This window comes from Nipponia nippon, unplaced genomic scaffold, assembly GCF_047370975.1.
Source record: "Nipponia nippon isolate SJK-2023a ecotype South Korea unplaced genomic scaffold, ASM4737097v1 scaffold_5, whole genome shotgun sequence".
NCBI lineage: Eukaryota > Metazoa > Chordata > Aves > Pelecaniformes > Threskiornithidae > Nipponia > Nipponia nippon.
In genome coordinates, this window is record NW_028262369.1 from 82,122,900 (window position 1) to 82,142,328 (window position 19,429).

General features: G+C 39.2%; 1 protein-coding gene across 7 annotated transcripts in view; it reads left to right on the forward strand.

Moving 5' to 3' along the window:
- The window catches only part of ITGB6 (integrin subunit beta 6), a 56,538-nt gene that overhangs the window by 18,344 nt on the left and 18,765 nt on the right, over positions 1–19,429 (forward strand). For 5 of the 7 annotated variants that reach the window (XM_087734022.1, XM_009462109.2, XM_009462108.2 and 2 more), the window contains 9 exons: positions 2,596–2,800; positions 3,730–3,976; positions 4,835–5,000; positions 5,555–5,716; positions 6,477–6,572; positions 12,043–12,132; positions 17,460–17,594; positions 17,803–18,220; positions 19,159–19,381. In XM_087734022.1, coding sequence (XP_087590148.1) covers positions 2,596–2,800; positions 3,730–3,976; positions 4,835–5,000; positions 5,555–5,716; positions 6,477–6,572; positions 12,043–12,132; positions 17,460–17,594; positions 17,803–18,220; positions 19,159–19,381 — 1,742 coding nt within the window. Of the gene's footprint in view, positions 1–2,595; positions 2,801–2,880; positions 3,014–3,121; positions 3,180–3,211; positions 3,270–3,729; positions 3,977–4,834; positions 5,001–5,554; positions 5,717–6,476; positions 6,573–12,042; positions 12,133–17,459; positions 17,595–17,802; positions 18,221–19,158; positions 19,382–19,429 lie in introns of those variants that run through there. The other 2 variants (XM_087734024.1, XM_087734025.1) reach the window with 2 other exon arrangements.

Below are 19,429 nucleotides of genomic sequence, written 5' to 3' on the forward strand. Positions count from 1 at the left end.
GGTTTTGTTTTGGTGTTTTGGTTTTGTTTTTTTTTTTGTTTAAAAACAACCTTCCTCATCTAAGGCAGAAATAAAAGTCCTATTAGAGGGGCTCAGGTCATCAGCCTCAGGGCTGACTCACCCACAGCCCTGATGATGAAGCACCAGACATCAAGTCAGAGACCAGACTGCATCTTACATCTTACATGCCAAGCCAGACAGTGTAAACAGAAGGTGCTCCCGTCAGTTTGCATATACAAATAATTAATCTGTGGTAGATTTTAAGTATGATGATAGTGTCAGTTTTATAATTAGTATGATATAGGTGCAAGTGTTTTGGCTAAAACATTGAGCTTAAAAAAAATAATCTGGATTTGTTTCCCATATATCTGTTGCAGACTTTCTGTGTAACCCTGGGCAAGTCACTGTACATCTCTGCTTTTAAAACTTTCACCTGTAAATGATGCTAAATAATATTTCCCTACTTCACAGTAAATATTCTAGGTCTTAGTTCATTAATATTAGCAAGATAGTCAGCTATCACAATTAAAACCTTGCCAGAAATAACAGAGAAATAAAATAAGTCTTTTTCATTGTAGTTTCTGATTTTACCCCTTTGCTGTTAGAAGTATTTCTTGCTTTTTTGAATAGCAGAATGATACCTAGGATGGGACTAACATACTGCTTTATGAAGTAGCTGACAAAGACCAAACGGCACTTTTTTAAAAAATAAGTTGCTAAAAATAATGTAGCAGTTTGCAAAAAATGTTACCATGGGAAAAAAAGCCACCCACATTAGTGTGGTTGCAGTAGTTTCTATGTTTGTACTTAACAACCAAACCAGGATTTTCTTGAAATGAAATTTGATCACATAATCTTGACTACTGCCATGTATTTTCAGAAAACAAAAATGAAACACAATTTATTGATTTAAAAAAACCCAACTATGGAACTATTGAAAACTTCAGAGTAGTAAACATTATTTTCTTCTTTGTACGTAGGCTCATTCACTTGTTTGCTAGGGAGCAACACATCAAGAGTGCAAAAGACATAGGAGCTTTAGCGTCAGAGTAAACACAAGTGCCTCCAAAGAAACCACTGTTTTCTGTAGGATAAAAACACACCTTGTAATTGTATTTGAAATATGAGTTTGCCCCTTCACACATGTTTTGAAAAGCCAGCAACTCAACTTGTGTAACTAAAGGAGATGATATGGATGTCCCTGTGAAAGTTTTATAATGGTACATGATTTTTATGTACACTGTCTTCAAGAAGCAGTTGGCGAGAGTTTTGCCTGAGCAAAGACATCAGATTCCATCTGAAGAATAATAAACCACAGTTCCCATCAGGTGTCTCAACATTGCTTCCACCAAAATATGTAAGATCCTTGATAATTTTCAGGCATGAAGGGTGACATTTTGGTGGAAAGAAGGGTCCCAGTTCTGGTTTTAATAGGTTCAATGTAAATTTGTTTTCCTTTGGATGGAAAGTTTTTCAGTGACTGAATTCAGAGGATATTTGTGGCTTAATGGCTGAATCCCAGGTTGCTTACCCAAATCCAGGAGAAAAGAGCGGCCCCATGGTATGGGGCCATGACCATCAGCCAGGAATTGAATGTTTCGGTGCCGGTTCTGCCAGGCATTGCCCAGGTTTTGGTCAAAAGGTCTTGTGGCCAAGCAGTTTCTAGTTCAGGATGCAACTGACTGATTTTGAGGATCTAAGCTCTAGGCATAGCTCTAGGAAATGGTAATAAGGCACAGAAGTCTCTTTGTAAAACTAACCATTAACTTCACTGCTATGCGGGGATAGTATATACCCTGCAGCAGTGTTGTGGAAAAGCTTGCATATCAAGTGCTTTGAAATGAGTAACAAAAATAAACTGCAAGCTCTCCAACTGATATCGATAGGCTTGTGATTTCCTCCAGCCAGGAGAAGGTCAAGTAGGACGCTCAGCCAAATGTAACCAAAGAGACGTGGGCATGCCGGGAGCCCCGCCGGCGCAGGGGAGGGAGGGAGGGAGGGAGGCTGTGGTGCTTGTTAGGCACCAGCCAGAGTAACAAGGACTTGCTACCTGCTTCAGTGAACATCTTAAATGAGCGTTGAGGAGAAAGAGTAGGTCAGAAAAAAACAGTGAATGCTGGGTACCCTACTGTCAGGTTGTCACAAAATTTGTAGGATTTTATTATCTGCGAGACCTCCTCTGTTATTAAATGATATTGCATCAGCAGTTCAAAACTGTTTAGGAAAGACTGACAAATTTGTGGCATAATCCTGTAATAGAGAAACCAGGGGCTCACCGGGGCTTTGTGCTATCATTCCCAGTACTGTGAGACACCAAATGCAGTGAGTGGCACAATTCCCATTCCCCAACAATAGAACAGTTTCTCCCAGGATACCAAATCGGTGTAAGTTACATTAATTATACACCTGTGTGATCTGATCCATGAAGGGCAAATTTAGATTCCTCTGCCACCTAGACCCCTTTCTGCACTGGTTTGCACTAACTTGCACCTTTGTTTCTGTTCCCTGCATTGGATTGACCTTTCATCAGCCAGGTGCTGTTGGCTGGTCAGTAAATACATTTAACTCATCCATTCCTTCTCCTGTTTGCTTTAGAATTACACAGACTCAGCTGGAATTCATGGGAGGTGTGATACCCCAGAAAACCTTTTGTCAAAAGGATGCCAGTTGAATTTGATTGAATTTCCCATTTCACAAGTAGAAATTCACAGAAACAAGCCCCTCACTGCAGTGACCCAGAAGAACAATTCTGATGTCACACAGATTTCTCCTCAAAAATTAACTCTCAGGCTGCGGCCAGGTAAGTCACTCAGTTCATACATGTGGGATTTTTTTTTTTTCAGCCAATGTGATATGCAGAAGCTTCTCAGACTGAATGGTCTAAAATAAATCTTGATAGAATAAAGATAAAAAAGCCTGTGTTGAGTCCAAAAATTATCTGTTGACTCATCAGATGGAAGCTACGTTCGACTAAGTTCAAAATACTTTCAGAAGTGCTGGGTACACCATAAAAGTAAGGCTATATTTTTTTAGTTCTTCTATTCTCTTGCCATTGAGGTGGCAGTGAGAGAGTGGGAACCCACCCACCCCCCAGCCCTGCTCCTGTGTCTCTCCCCCACAGGTCTGGCAAGCAGCATATCTCAGAGGCAGCATAAAATCTTGCTTTGAGTATTTACAAGGTACTAGTGACATTTATGGAAACGCTCCAGATCTACTTTGGGGTCCTTGAAATGTGAATTTTTCCTGGAGAAAATTTGGAATAAAGAAATGTAAGATATGCCCAGTTAGGTCATATCATAGTGTTCGAACTGAGAATAAAATCTGTGTGTACACTCTGGTTTTCTTTAAATTTCTGAAGTACATGATATGTCCCATAAGTGCTACCTTTAGTTTTAATTAGCTTCATATCTAAATTTTCTAAAGCTGCATAGTGCCAAAGTGATGTTCTCATATTTTTAAATTACAGCAATCAGTTCTAAACTATGGTTCTTCTTTACTGAAGAACAGTTTAGAAAAAGCACAGGAACGGCTTTTAATTTGTCAAACCTCCTGTTTGAGATTTTAGTTGACAGAGAATTTTTTACTTTTTTTTTTTTTATTCTACTGATGATTTGAAATACTACATAATTTTCATGACATAGATATATAAGTTTATGAACAACTTGGTGTTGCTCATAACTTCCACTTAGAAGTGCTGATATGTATCCCATTTTCCCATGATCTTCATAGGACATGAAGAAACAATACAGATCAAGGTTCGCCAAACTGAAGATTATCCAGTTGATCTCTATTACCTCATGGATCTTTCAGCCTCCATGGATGATGATCTGAATACAATCAAAGAATTGGGTTCAACTCTTTCCAAAGAAATGTCAAAACTGACAAGCAACTTCAGACTGGGGTTTGGATCTTTTGTTGAAAAACCAGTTTCACCATTTATCAAAACTACAGCTGAAGAAATAAACAACCCTTGCAGGTAGACAGGGAAAATACCTACCTCTGCATGCCAGCATTAAGTCATAATATTAATCTTTAGGATAAAATTCAATTCAGTAGCCTCACTGGAACCTCTGCCCTCTTCCAGCTGTAACTGAGTCAGTTTGAGAAACAAGTTTCTTTTAGTTTCGCACTCTGATCATTATTCTGTTGTCTTATGTTATTTGGAGAGAGGAATCTGGGAGTAATTCTGCTTTTTAGCTTTTGCTTTTAGTTACGAATGTGCTTAATGGGTTAAAAAACAGCTATGCAGAATAAGTATGTATTTTTCTTTGATTTGCTAGAATATACATATATATAAGAATTTCATGACGTTGCTATACCAAGGAGGTGCAAACTCAAACCCGACACAGAATAGCAGTTTCATTTACCCATCAATGTTGTTTTCCTGTGTTTTTTTCCCTTAAGATCTAGCAGTATCCCGAATCCCAGGCTGCCCCAGCCCTTTCCTAACCCACCTGGAGGAGCAGCTGTGCTCTGCAGCCTGAAGCAGGACTGCAGCAGCTTGGTGGTGGTGCTCTCTGAGTGTCACTAAGGGACTACAGATCCTCATGTGCTTCTGAGTATGAAAACAAGGTACAGCAGGGAGCACGGCAAGGACTGCACGCTGTGTTAACCGACTGAATTGCTCCGCTCTAGGAGGCGTTTCCCAGGCTCTGTGCAGACCTGTTTGCATTGCCCACCTCACTGGATGCTCTGATTCTCTTATGTTTTTCACTAGATCTATCCCAGACACAGAGATACATGACCAAAAACTAATCCAGACAGGCCTGCGAAGTAGCCATTGTAGTGCTTTTTCACTCTGTGTTATCCATAAGCTGTCTCACTTATCTTGTAGAAGTGTACCATACGAGTGCTTACCCACCTTTGGATACAAACATGTTTTGCCACTCACAAATGATGCTGAAAAATTCAATGAAATTGTGAAAGGACAGCGAATCTCTGCTAATATAGACACTCCAGAGGGAGGATTCGATGCAATTATGCAGGCAGCTGTTTGCAAGGTAACTCAGACTTCTAGGTATAATATTAATTATTCTCTATATTACCACTTCTAGTATTATACGGTCGTATTTCAAAGAAGCAGATCATTATTTTTCAAGACTTTTTTAATGCAGTCCAAGAGCCTCATTAGATTTGTGTGAAAATACTTTTGGCTGTATCAAGTAAAACATGCATATTGCAATGTTTCGGTGTTTCTTTTTAATTGCCAGGGATAAAAAAAAAAAAACAACGAAAAAAGCCCTGTAGAATTACTGGGTCTGTTTTCTTGATTGTTTTTTCTTTAAATGTTTTTGATTAACTATATTTAGAGTAGTAAACAGATTGGCATGAACATGGCCAGCCCATGTTATTAAACACAAGAATGGGGAGAAAAAATGTCAGCCAAAGACAATGGAATGAACATCCTCTCTTAAGAGATGTTGTGATGCTTTTGACACTCCCTTTAGAATGATTCCCTTCGTTTATTTTGAGATGCCATTCTCCCAGTCTTTTGCTGCTTCCTTATATTGTGAGTGTAATACAGCCTGCTAAACTAATGTATTTTAAATGACAGGACAAAATTGGATGGAGGAACGATTCTCTACATTTGCTGGTGTTTGTGAGTGATGCTGATTCCCATTTTGGGATGGACAGTAAACTGGCAGGGATTGTTATTCCTAATGATGGGAACTGTCATTTGGACCACAATAATGAATATTCCATGTCAACTCTTCTGGTAATTTACTATGAATTTTGTACAACTCTCACATTCTGGAAATTTAAAAACTAACATGAACAACTTAGAAAATTAATGAAAGTATACCATTATTACTGAAATGTGTAAAAGTTGGCGAATCCAGATATTTCATGTAATCTATTTCATTTGTAATTGCACATTTCTGTAAAAAGAGAACAGTGTGTTTGTATGGAGTTAGGATAGATTATAACTAGGAAAAAAGAAAGCATTAATCTTATTCCTGCTAACCCGGAAAACACATGGAACGGGACTGACTAGTATTTCCTTCTGCACGGAAGGCAAAATTTGCATTAATTGTGTTCCCTGTAAGGGTGTGAATTCAGGAGGAGTTCAGGAATTTGTAGGACACTGTTCATGTAGGAGAACTTACCAGCTTAAGATTCAGTGTTCAAAAATACTGAATAGATACACAGCAGCGTTCAGCGTAGGACAAATACCCAGTTGCCCTGGTGCGGTGTTATTCTTTGGATTATATATGTCACAGATGCTACTGAGCCAAGTGTCCCAGTATGGAGGCTGGCACTGTACTTTTCTCAGAGGGGTTTCCTTAAAAATAACGTGAGGAAATTATATACACTATCTTTTATTTTGTATACACGTAGTGCCTAATTATAGTTTATACTGTACAGAGAATATAGTGTTAATTATGATCATTTAAATGTGTGTTTCATGGGAGATAATTAGCAAATGGGTGCACATGAAAAATGGATTGATGTGGCTCTCTTCTGTTTGTTTGCAGGAGTATCCCACAATTGGACAATTAATTGACAAACTTGTGCAAAACAATGTTTTATTAATTTTTGCTGTAACGAATGAGCAAGTTCACATATATGAGGTGAGCAAACTAAAATGTTCGGTTCTCCAGCATTTGTTTTAAGGTTCACTGGTTTTCACAGCTGATACAGTAATTCTAGTATTAAGGACTGAATTCTGTAAGATATTTATGTAATAAAAATAGCTAAGAAATTATGTATCAGAGAAAGGCTCTTTTACTTAGGAAGTGCTTCTTCATGTATTGATTTTGACATTCTTAGGTAACTTTTAAATTGGATTTCAAGTTGAATCACGCTAATTTCTTAAGTCAAGGATTGTCAAACTAAGCATTGCTGAACTGTTCAGTGTAATCATTATGATTAGCCTTTTGTATTTTATAAGGCTAGAGAAGGACAGTTGAGCCTGTTCTTACTTTTATAAGACAAGAATATGTTCTGAAAAATACATTTGTCTTCATGCTCAACTCTGAGACAATGGTTTTTTTTTTTGTCAGCTGACCTGAGAGTTTTATTAATTTGTCTTTCTTTCTGTGTCTCTTTCCAATGAGACAAATAGGAAAGTATTGACAAGGTTAAAAATACAAAACATGATGGAGAAAGTCCTCTTCTCTCATGTATCATTCCTCATGTCCACTGAGGGAAAAACACTTTATTACAGGAATTTTTGATGTTGGGATTCTCGGAATCCTGTTCTATGAAGTAATTTCCTGCTCTATGAAGTCCAGTCATGGGAAATGGGAGCCAGGAGAGAGGGGAGAGCAGAGGAGCAGTGGTTACGGATATGCAAAATCCGTATTTTTTAATAAACTGAATATCATTCATACCTGCAGCTCCATCAGTCATCTGTGCAGGCACCTGTTTTCAGCCTCCACAGATACAAGCACTCCCGAAGGTCCATGCTGCTCGTGGCCAGTTGGGGTTCCAGCTGTGAGTTGAGGCTGCAAGGACAGAGCTGAAAAAGGGCATTTTGTTTGTAAAGCACTCCTTGGGTACACATCTTCCTTTTATTGCTTAACCACTTTTTGCAGTGAATGTGAGCAAAAGACCTCAAGATAAAATAAGAAGGATATTGGCAATTCTTATTTCCTTTTCTTTCCGGTCCCTCTGCTGGGAAGAAATCTTCACATGCAAAAAGAAGTTCTAGATAAGAATTCAGTGAGGATAATAAGGGGTTTTGCAACCCATGCTTGGCTGCCTGGCCGCATACCACCACGTGAAGCAGGACAAGGGGAAAAATATTGTGCCTCCAAATTTATTCAGGTTGTTTGAGAGGGAGTCAATAAGGGCGATCCTGCTGATACAATAAGCTTTCCAAAGGAAAAACCCTCGCACAACGTTCCTTATTAAAAGCCAAAAGTAAAGGACTGAGAAGAAAGGTGCTCCTCTGGTGTGATAACCACATGAAAAATAGGAAAGAAAGGGAAGGGAAAAAGGTTACAGCAGAGAGAGCAGATGAGTCCTTGAGGTACTCACCAGTATGATGGTTTTCTATTTCTGTCCCTGTGTAACCCAGGGAAGACTCCTCGGTGCTTCTCTGGTTCCAGTTGTAGGGTTGTCTTGAGTAAGAGAAATACTCCAGGTGTTTGACAAAAGTTACAAGAGTCACATCTTTCATAAACTGATTCTCAGATTACAGTCTTGACAGGGGAGGAAACACTACATCTTGGAGCACTGACTGCCTGGCTTTTTTAAAGACTGTATTGAATACTGAGCCGAAGCAGGAAAATTATATCAACAATAGTAGAAGTCAATCACTTACAAATGTGGTAGGATTCTATAGTCATAGCATAGATAGTTAAAATTTGTGCATCAAAAAAAAGTTTACTAAATCTCATTATTGCTCAACAATTTCTTAATAGAGGCCCAATTAATGACAAGTGAATTTTTTTCACTGATTTTGATAGGAGCTGCACGAACAAGAGCTGTTCTAGGAGGTAGTTTGGAAGTATCTCTTTGATTTACAAAGCCTTATTTTCTCCAAAGGAGCTTTACTCTTACCGATGCCTTTATATTTTTCCCTTGGAAATTTCTGGTGGTCACCCTCAGAGTTGGCCAACAGTGTTCTTATCAGGGGGTTTCTATTTCAGTATCCCTGTGTCAGTGTTATACCAGTATCAAAGTTATCAAGTGAGCACCCTTTGTTCGCTGGGAACGCTAAACGAAGATCTATAGCTAACAAAAAATGCAAGCCATTGTTAACCCAACTGGGGATGGTTTGTTCTTGTTACTTTCTTTGTTAGGGAAAAAAAAATAGTGAGTATCTTCTACCTTGTAGGATATATAGTAATCCCATTGAATCCTATCTGCTGCTTTCGTCTTTTCAATACTGCTTTCTGCCACTTATTTGGATAGCTATAGTTGTTATGGTCTGCTTTCTCTCCTGTAGGTGATGTGGAAAATCAGTCAAAGCAAGTACAAAAATCATATATAAGTCTCACAGTCCAGTTTTTCCACACTACACTATACTTTGAAGGGTATATGTAGGACCTGCAAACAGGACCATAGTGTCATATTTTCATCTGTATGATTCAAATTTGTAATATAAATGTAAAAAAACAGGTATTCATGCTTAAGAATGTAAAAAGAACAAAGCAAGACAATGAGAGTTATTCCTGTGTTAAGGCCACTGCTCAGGTAGCCTGGAAGAGCTGGGAGAGGACCCTAAACTGGCACTTGGGCACCACCATTAAGCCACTCTTGGCTTTGTTTTACTTACTTCTTTTTAAAAGCTTCAGTGATGGAGATTCTGCAATCTCCCTCAGAAAACTCTCCCAAAGTTAATTATCCTTTGAGGGGGAAAGCCTCTCCCCAAATATCTCATCTCAAATCTACTTGACCTCAACATCTAATTATATCAGACCCCCAAATTGACCATTGCTATGTATAATTCAGTTCTTAGGGACAAACGTACATTAAAATGACTGTGAGGGCTTAGAAAGCACCTCTTTAAATAGACTTAATAGATTCCATTATTATTAAGTGCAGTGTTCAGACTGTCAAATATATATTTTGTATTTCTAGCCCTGTATAATCCCCAACAATTTAGCCCAAAATAATTCAGTCATTTAATATGCTTGATCCTCTTCAGCTGAATTTTCAGTTTATCCACTTACATGTATGTGTATTATTATCTGACACGCAAATATTATGGATTGCACAAGCATAGAACACATAAGCGTGTAACATAGCTGGTGTTAGTTTTGATCCTTCCATGCGACCAAACTCCTGCACAGCAATCTAAAAGAGGGGGAAGGTTTAGGTTTGATGCCCTCCCTGACCACAAGAACTTTAAAAACAGTCATGTGGAAACATTTATGAGGCCACTCAAAATTAAATGCAAGAGAGGGAAGGAAGTTCCTCACACTGAGCTCTGATAATTTGAGATTATTTATAAAACAGATTTTTTTTTCCCCAACAAAGGTCTCTTAAAATATATTCACATATGTCTAACTTTTTGCATCATTAGTCTCAGCTGAATATTACCAAAGCAGCAGGGAATGTTTTTATTCTATAGAAGCTATTCATTTTAAAAGCTTCTGTGAATATTGCAATAATAATGATATTTTGACAAATTGTGTAAATCCTATTTTGGTATAAAAGAAAACACCAGCCTTTAAGGTTTCATGAAGTAGTTATTATTATTGTTTGTATTATTCGTTTTCAAGAAGAATTCTTTAAAAATTTATTCACATTTAGATGAGGGGAAATAATCCCTCTTTAATCCTGGGTAAACAGCACTGCTGTTGAAGCAGAAACTGCCCTTTTTTGAACAAATTATTTCTTTTTATACCACAGGAGAACACAGCTTGAAAATTGGGGTTTTCAGACTGCATTTCACTGCTGAAAATTAAACTAAAAATACTCCAGTCTCCACACTTGCACAGAATTTCAGATTATTCTTATAAATTGGGCATGACACTCTATTTATGATGAAAATTCTTCTGTCATTTACACTGCTAAAAATTAGACATAACCCCACTGAACTCAAATATATAATTGTCAGATTTCACCAACATGAATCAGAGTATCTCTATAAAAAAGCAGTTCACCTTTTAATGAATATTTGCTAAAAGACTCAATTCCATGACATTTTTTGGATGTTTTATGATAGTAGCACTCCAGTACCATCAGTCTGCCTCATCTTGTTAATGGCTGAACTGAAATATTTGCTAAAAGGTAGGATTTAACCAATGGACTGGAGGATACACACTTAGACTGGGCTGCAACGTCATCCTCGTATCACCATGCAGAAAATTTGTGTTCAAAGAGGAAAGATAAAGCGAAGTCTTCAGAACAGTATATCCCTGCTGTTTGTTTTGCATGCCACAGATTAAAGGGTGCTATACTTTAAATTCCAGGTTTATCGTCTTTTCTCATAATTATCTCCCGAAAGGTCCACGTGTACAAAATGCAGAGTTTCAATATTCTAAGAATCCTTGAGAGAGCACTAATCACAGGAGGAGTCAGGAACGCAAAGTCACCAGCTGTAACATAAAATGCAGTTAATCCTACTGATTTACAGTAGCACTTTAGAAATCTAATGAATGATAAGTATTCCATACATAATATATAAAGTAATCACAGGGCTTTTGGAGATGTAAAGTATAAGAGGGATATCCATGTCTATTAATAGCTATCTGGATTTTTTTAAAATTAAAATAACAGCACTGATATGATAAATTGCAAAGGAAAATGAATGCTACAATGTGTGTTTTTAATGATGAACACTTATTATTTTCCAAAGGCATGGGTACAAGCAAGAGAAGTTCATGTAGTTAACAATCAGGCAGGATAAATTTTAATCGAGCCTATTTAAAATCTAGCTGCTAGATGCCATGTTAGTGTCACAATGCAATTTAATGCAAAAAGAAAAGAAAACTTATCACTGAAATCAATTGTTCAATTGGCACTATATTATTAACATAAAGTCAACACAGAATCAATCATAGCCACAGACCACTGGGATACATGTGGGGTGTTACACCGATCATAAACCAGCAGCAGTTTTTTAAGGGCCTTTGTTCAAAGTTCTTGTAGCCCTTAGTTTAAACTTCTTAACTTCTCTGCCCTCACTAATCAGAATTCAAGATGCTCAGTTGCTTGCAAAGATAAAAAAGTGACTGCTGTTATTGAATGTAGAGTCCAAGACTCTCAAAGAGTACAGCAACAGTAGAGCAGCTGAATCTGGTTTTGGTTATTTTTATTAAAGAAAACCACAACTGTTGATAGAATATATCTTCCTTCTAAATTTAAAAAAATGTAGCTGAAAAATACTATAGTATCAAACCTCCAAGCACACAGAGGTGCTTTAGCAAGATATGTCCCATTAATTTTCAGTGAAACACTTCTCCATAGGACTTTTTCAATAGGATGTGTGTCACTGAGTCTGCAAGGGTCCTTGAAAATGTCACTATTATTTATTTTAGTTGGCTCCACTATATTTTATTCTTTTCCAGATGGTAGTTCCTTGTGATCTACCTTGTCACTTAGTCTTTTTTTTTCTGCTTTAAATTTTTCTTAATATATTTTCAGAACTATGCAAAACTTATTCCTGGAGCTACCGTTGGACGACTACAGAAGGATTCTGGAAATATTCTCCAGTTGATCATTGCTGCATATCAGGTAAGGTGGTTATACTGTTTTCTTCCTGCGTGTCTATAGTTTCAAAATTAGATTGCAGTTTGGTAAAAACAGGTGTCTTTGATTCTTTTTCTGATTACAAGAACATAATTCTTTTTTTACGCTTAGGTGCTGATCTTAACAGGAAAAGTTTTGTTTACTCTGAGGATTAAGTGAGCACAGAAGCAGTAGTTTTATTTGTAATTTATGCTTACTAAACTCTACTGAAACAAACTATAGAACTATATAGAACTATATCTAGTTTTCATGGTTTTCCAAACAAAATTTCTATAACATTCTGTCATTCCTAACTTGTGCTGGAACGCTAAAGTTACATCAGTGTCTCATCTGTCTTGCCTTCTTCGTAGTCCTCTATTTCACACCTGCTCTTAAGCCTTCTTTAATATAGGTATTGAGGTCTCCCAGTTCAATACTTCTACAGGGACTCAACTCTCTTCTCATCGCTAGCTGTCACCAGAGCAGATGTACAATTGCTCTGCAGGAATATCTGGGGAAAAAAGCACTATCCTGTGCTCAGTGCTCTTCTCTGCTTAAGCAATTTGATGCTGCCCCTGTGAGGCTGATCTGAGGTTTTTAAAAAGCAGAATGCAGGAGCCAAAATGCGTTTGTTTAGATAATACCAAGACTTGAATGGGTTTCTCTAGATAATATCAAGAAATACTGTAAAGATGACAGGAACATAAACACGGTGCTGCTCTTCAGAGCTTTGTTTGTAAAAGGCATCCTGGCTGCCTGGTTCTCTTCTTTCAGGGGAATGTTTTTAGACAGTTTTACATGTCTTTACACAGATATAGTCATTTACATATATGCTGATATACCATAGATTTCCCTCTTTGTTCTCAGCCCTTTTTCATTAAAAACCTGCTCTACCAGTTGGCTTCAATGCAAAATAACTCTTCGCAGAGAGCTTCTATTTCTTTCCTTACATTTTTTTTCTGCTCTTCCTCCTATCGACTGAATAAGACAATCATCTTTATGCCTGAAACTATTCTGGTCTTGATGATAGGAAAGCAAATAAAATTCTTCTAACTCTTATAAAAGCAATACAATTGGTGAGTTATGATTTTTTTTTTTTTAAATGAAATACAAAATGCCAGAAGATTCTCTATGGAAAATTAAATAAGCAAAGAACTTTAAGGTTAATCTTGAGAGTCTACACATTGTCATAAATAGGAGGGGAAACCTTTCCATGAGCAAAGTTATTACGAAACACCCATTGGCACCAGGATTTCACTTCTGGAGTCCAATCTGTTGTTGGTCACATCTGGTTCCTATCAGGATTTCTTGAGGCTGGCACTCTAATGTATAGACAGAGGTTCCCACCCTTAACAGCTGAAATACCATTTTGTTGTCCAGTGAGTAATGGAAAAACATAAAATAATTGTTCCAGTGCTGTGTCCTGGTGCCTTTGCTGTAACATTGTGTTAAGCGCAGAACAGTGCTTCCTCTAATTGCAGTGTCACGGCTCCTTCTGCCTTGCTGGAACACTGGAAAGGTGGAGAGTGCGTCCTTGCCTCTTCCCCTTAGTGTCACCTATTGTCTACGGGGTTTTTTTCTACTCTCCTTTTTGAACCTGCTGATATTTTCAGTCTCCATTGCCTTCTGTGGCAAAAAGGAGTTCAGTTGCACTATGTCAAGATACTTTTTTCTTTTTCCCATTTTAAACTACTCCCTATCCTTTAAAGTTTCACTGAGTGCCGCTTAGTTCTGGTGTTGCAGGGTTTGGTGAATAACAACTCTGCATTCACCTTGTCTTCATGTCTTCATGATTTCGTAATATTTTATCACTGAGACACCTTCCACCCCCGCAACCTTCTCTCCAAATTGGACAACCCCAGCCTTTTAAGTCTCTCCTCAGCTGCTCTATCCCCTTGGTGACTTCAGCTGATCTTCTCTACCCTCTCTGACTCCAGTGAGGCCTTCCTGAAATGTGGAGACCAGAGGGCTTGCAGTACGCACGACAGCACACACTAAAGTTTATACAGAGGCAAAATGATGCCCTCTGTCTTGTTCTCAGCATCCTTACTTGTGACACCCAGGACATTGTTGGCTTTTTAGCTGCTGCGTGCTTTGAGCAGATCATACTTCTTCACCAAAAGTGAAGTGAAGTGAAAAGTAGTCAGGCATTGGAACAGGCTGCCCAGGGAAGTGGTTGAGTCTCCATCCCTGGCGGTATTTAAAAGAAGGGTAGACGTGGTGCTCGAGGATATGGTTTAGTGGTGGACTTGGCAGTGATAGGTTAACGGTTGGACTCAATGATCTTAAGGGTCTTTTCCAACCTAAACAATTCTATGATTCTATCTCCCAGAGCTGTCAGTGGTGACCCTGGTGCAGCTCCCGAGTTGTTTCAGCCGGTCCCAGGTTCAGCCGTGCTGTGGGCAGGGTCTGGAGGGGACCCTGAGCTCGGTGCTCGCTCCCCTCCCATAGCGGCAGGAAGGCGGCTGCAGGACCAGTGCTCCTGCCTTTGGGCCATAACTCGTCGTGTCCTCATTCAGGTAGAACATGTCTGGACTATGTGCCGGAGTTGCTCATAAGTTCTTAAAATCCCACATACATTTCAAGATGTACAAAGTGTGCAAGTAGCAACATGTCACACTCAAAATTTCCCGGAGCCCTTTTTATTACACTTAACCTTAAAGGTTAACAATCTTATTGCTTCATGATTGAAAATCTTCTGAGCAGAAAACACTGAAAAACACCTTATTTGACATAAGTGAAGACATCTGAATTTTTTTGGACTGGGAAGGGGGAAATGAAGGTTAAAAATCACATGCAAAACAGAAGATCTAATTCCATTTTTGTCACAGCCTTCTCATGATACTCTCAGCAGTGTAATTCAATGCCCAGTGTCTCTGTTTCTTTACCCAGAAAAAAGGAATAAATAACTATTTGCCCCCCAAGAGCAGAGTTAGGCTAAATCTTTTAATGCTTTTAAAGTGCTTTCGAGTCTTTGCTTGCTGTACGAACACAAGGTTTGCTAATACCATTCACCATGTGTTGCTATCTAAAAGCTTCAGAGAGGAAGTAAGCAAGTTAAGAAAGTCTGAGCTGTCAAAATATTTGTTACAAGGAGTTCTCATGTTCCTTCCAAGTATGATTCATTTTCTTCTGTAAGCATATTTCTGCCTTCTTTGTTTAACATTGAATTCTGCATAACTTTGTATGGCAGAGCTGTAGGCTAACATGCACTGTGACAGATATCGGGCCATTTGATTAAAGTCATTGTAGGATTTTAAAATTTCAGAAAAACTCCACTTCTTTTTTTCCAGTGCTTGGTCCTTTCACTTACAGGAACATAAGACCAAAGAAATAATATATTAAAAAAAGACGGGTAACACAAGGGTACAAGTTTGTAACACTGCTTTATCTGTTGTTTCATTCAGAAAATTTTTTGAACCACAAATATTTCTCTGTGAATGCCTTAAAGCTCACTAAACTGTCTGCTATTTGTCCCCAAACTATGGCCAGGCAGCTTAGTAGATTTAAAACACCATTAGAAGTCCTCACAGATATAAAGATCTAAGAAACTGGAATTTGTCACAGTTTATGCATTCATTTTCAGTGGTGTATGGTGGGTATTTTGACCTCTCACAACAGCAAAGCATGTTCATAATGACCCAATACAGGCACCAGGATTCAAAGTATTACAACTTGGTGTTCAGCAGCATTTAATTTTCCCTCGTGGTTGCACTCTATTTGAGCCTCGTAGTTTTGCAGCCAGTGGAAGAGGGACTATTTGGTGATATTTCCTGTAACATTAGCACATACCAACATTCACAGTTTTATCTGGAGGTTTGCTATGTTTGGTCCTTTTGTGAGAGCCCAGCTATTGCAAACAAATTATTTTCTAAGAATCTCTGCATTGTTTCAATAGCAACATAAGCACCTAACTCTAAAGCAAACGTGAAAGGAAAACTGGACTCATCCAGAGCTACGAAGGTTACCAACCTGGTGCCCGGTGCACAGTTTTACTGCTCTGGCTGTGTGCTGGAAAGATGTCTGGGTATTATGTGAACACGTCTTGCATGACATTGCTGTCCTTTAATAAAGTGCTTTGGTTTACTGACAAGGTTTTCCAAATGAAAAGATGTTTTTAAAAACAAAAAAAGAAACACCAAACACAACCCTAAGACTAATTTCCAGGGAATCCAGGACATGTACAAAGGACAGGGAATTGCTGTCTATGTAGGTTTATACCTATTCTACTTTTAGTTTGTTTTACCCCACCAGACCTTTACTCCAGTGAGTCACCCTGGTGCCTTTACTAGAATGACTCACTGAAGTAAGTTCAGCGAGCTCCTCATGCTTTGATTGAAGGGCAGGGGGTATTTTGTAAAGCAATTAAGCTCACAAGAGCACAAAGCCAAGTCAGTGAGACTTTTGCTCGGCAATTATTCAGGTACTTTCGAAAAATTTCCATTTACTGCACCACAGTCCAATGAAGTCATAGGGAATTTCCCCATGGTCTGCTATAGGCTTTGGATTAAGGCTAAGTTGTGTAAGCAAAGTTGCTATAAAATATTTTAAAGAGTTAAATATAAAAACATGGTATGAGAGAGTTCAGGAAGTAAGGTTTTCACTTAATAAATGAAAGTTTGATTGAACAAATCGACTTAAGAAATGAGAACGTTGTTAAATACAGCTTGAAGTAGCACTGACAGCTCATGAAGGAGGAATTTCCATCGGGAGAAGAAAGGAAGGCAGCGAGCCCCTTGTCTGCGGGAGCTCACTATGGGACTCGACTCTGGCTCTGGTCCTGGAAACATCAGGATAACTCATGGAGGCCCTGCACAGAGGCAAAACTGAGCTCGGAGCCTGCCCTGCCGTGAGAGAGATCGTGAGGTTTGATTCTACCTGGAGTGATAAAGAGGGAGCAATATTGACATAGGCTGGCTAATCAGGAAAAGCCCAGTGCTAGCAATGTAATCAGGGACACAAATCCATTCCTCAGTAAGGCCACAGCTAAAGGAAAACCTGTATCAGTCAGCAGAGGACTTAGTGATGAAAGATGATTTAATAAAAAACTGAATTTATTCTCCTGCAAGGGCAGGAAATAAGCCCCATGATAGCGGATATTAAACTGATACCACCATTGCTTTCCACTGAAAGCCGGTTCTGTCGGCACTTGCTTTGTTTTGCTCGTTCCCCATTTTTCTTGCAATAGAGAAGTCTGTAAATAAAGTGCCAAACCCACGAATTTACTCTTGTGTAAGTCGGGATAAGTTCCAGTCCACGTTACATATACGAGGAGCATTAGCAGTGCTTGGCAGTGTTATCACCCCATTCATCTCGTGCTTTTTTCCTTTAAGGAGCTGAGGTCTGAGGTGGAGCTGGAGGTCTTGGGAGAGACAGAAGGGCTCAATCTCTCTTTCACAGCCATCTGTAACAACGGGACCTTTTTTCCACATCAGAGGAAATGCTCTCATGTGAAAGTGGGAGACACGGTAAGTAAAGAACAAATTCTCAAATGACATGAAGTCCACAGAATTTAGGACACCAAGGTAGAGAGTTTGCTCTTTATTAAATAGTCTTCCTCCAAACAAGTTACAAAACAGCAGGCAGTATCTACCACCCTCTTGTTCTGTCCTCTGCATGTGCCTCCAGACACTCTGCAGACCCGCAGCTCTGAACAGCTACCGTTTTCTCCTCCAGGTCTCTTTCAATGTGACTGTCAGTCTCTCCTCTTGTGAAAAAAACAGAAGGCATATTGTGATAAAACCGGTGGGGCTCAGTGACACGCTGGAAATGGAAATTCATCCCCAATGCAGCTGTAACTGTCAGGCAAAGGCCGAGATGAACAGCCCAAAATGCAACAACGGGAAAGGATCGTTCGAGTGCGGGGTGTGTGTCTGCAGCCCAGGGTACGTGGGGCCACACTGCGAATGCGACGAGAGCTCCCTCGGCGCCAGCTCCTGCAAGGGCTCGGCAGAGCAGAGCTCCTGCAGCGGCAGAGGCGACTGCTACTGCGGGCAGTGCGTCTGCCACCCATCCCTGTACGGAAAGGTGTACGGGCCACGCTGTGAATGCGATGACTTCTCGTGTGTGAGACACAGAGGGCTCCAGTGCGGAGGTACAGTCCCTTGACGCAATTTTTAGTGTCTGCATTTTAGAGCTTTATTGTCTCACTCCTAGCTATGAGCTTGTGAATCTCTATTTTCATCATATACTCAGTTGAAATCAATTCTGTACAAAGTGTGATTTACTATTTCTGAATGATCTTTAGACTTAAAACAAGAAACAATTTTGAACCCTGTTTTCAAATTTAAAAATGAGACACCTTTAACCACTTCATAGCTAGTCTAAGTTGTCCTGGCTTTATTGGAGCTTATCAGCTACAATCACACTACGTCAGACTTTTAAGGCTGTAGATGATTGTAGCTCCAAGGACGTTTAGGTAAGTATATCGACATACATTGGTGTTAGCCAGTGTACAATTGACTCTGACATAATTATCAAAGCATAGCCATCTTAATTAATTAATCTTAATTAATCACTTTCAGGATAATTCTGATATTTTTATAATTTTAACCCAGTAACCTCAATGATTCTTGGTTTATCTTAGTAACATACAATCAGAATTTGAGAACTTCTATTTACAATTTTTTTCCTGGGCTATACCAGTATAAATCAGAAGCAATTCTATTGAAACAACAGGAATAGCATTAAACTGGCAGGAACCAGCAATGAGATTGTGCTGAACAGATAGGCTGAAATTATGCTGCTATAAATGAATGAGGATTTACCCGTTAGGTTGTGCACTGTTGGGAGATAAGATCTGTGTGGAGGACTCTAGTGAAGAGAATGGAGCTGCACTGGCTTACAGCCAGCCTAAGCGAAAATTTGATCCTCTGGCTTAAAACTGAAAATGCTGGGGGAGGAAGAAGAATGTTTAAGAGTGAGAAGAGTTGGAGAGGGGAAAATATCTGCTATTAAGGAGCACAATTTTAAAGGCCATCATTCAGATTCTTATTAAGAGACTGATTTGAAGTATAATAAATGTTTTTCCAGGCAATGGTGACTGTGATTGTGGGGAATGCACGTGCCACAGCGGATGGACTGGTGAATACTGTAATTGCACAACTGACACCAGCGCCTGCATTGCTGAGGATGGGACGCTGTGCAGCGGGAGAGGCGAATGCGTCTGTGGATCGTGTGCTTGTACCCATCCGGGGGCTTCAGGCCAAACGTGTGAAAAATGCCCTCTCTGCGGTGACCCTTGCAGTTCCAGGCGGTAATGTGCTGGTTTTACATCTCTCATGTTTGTATCATCCAGGTATCT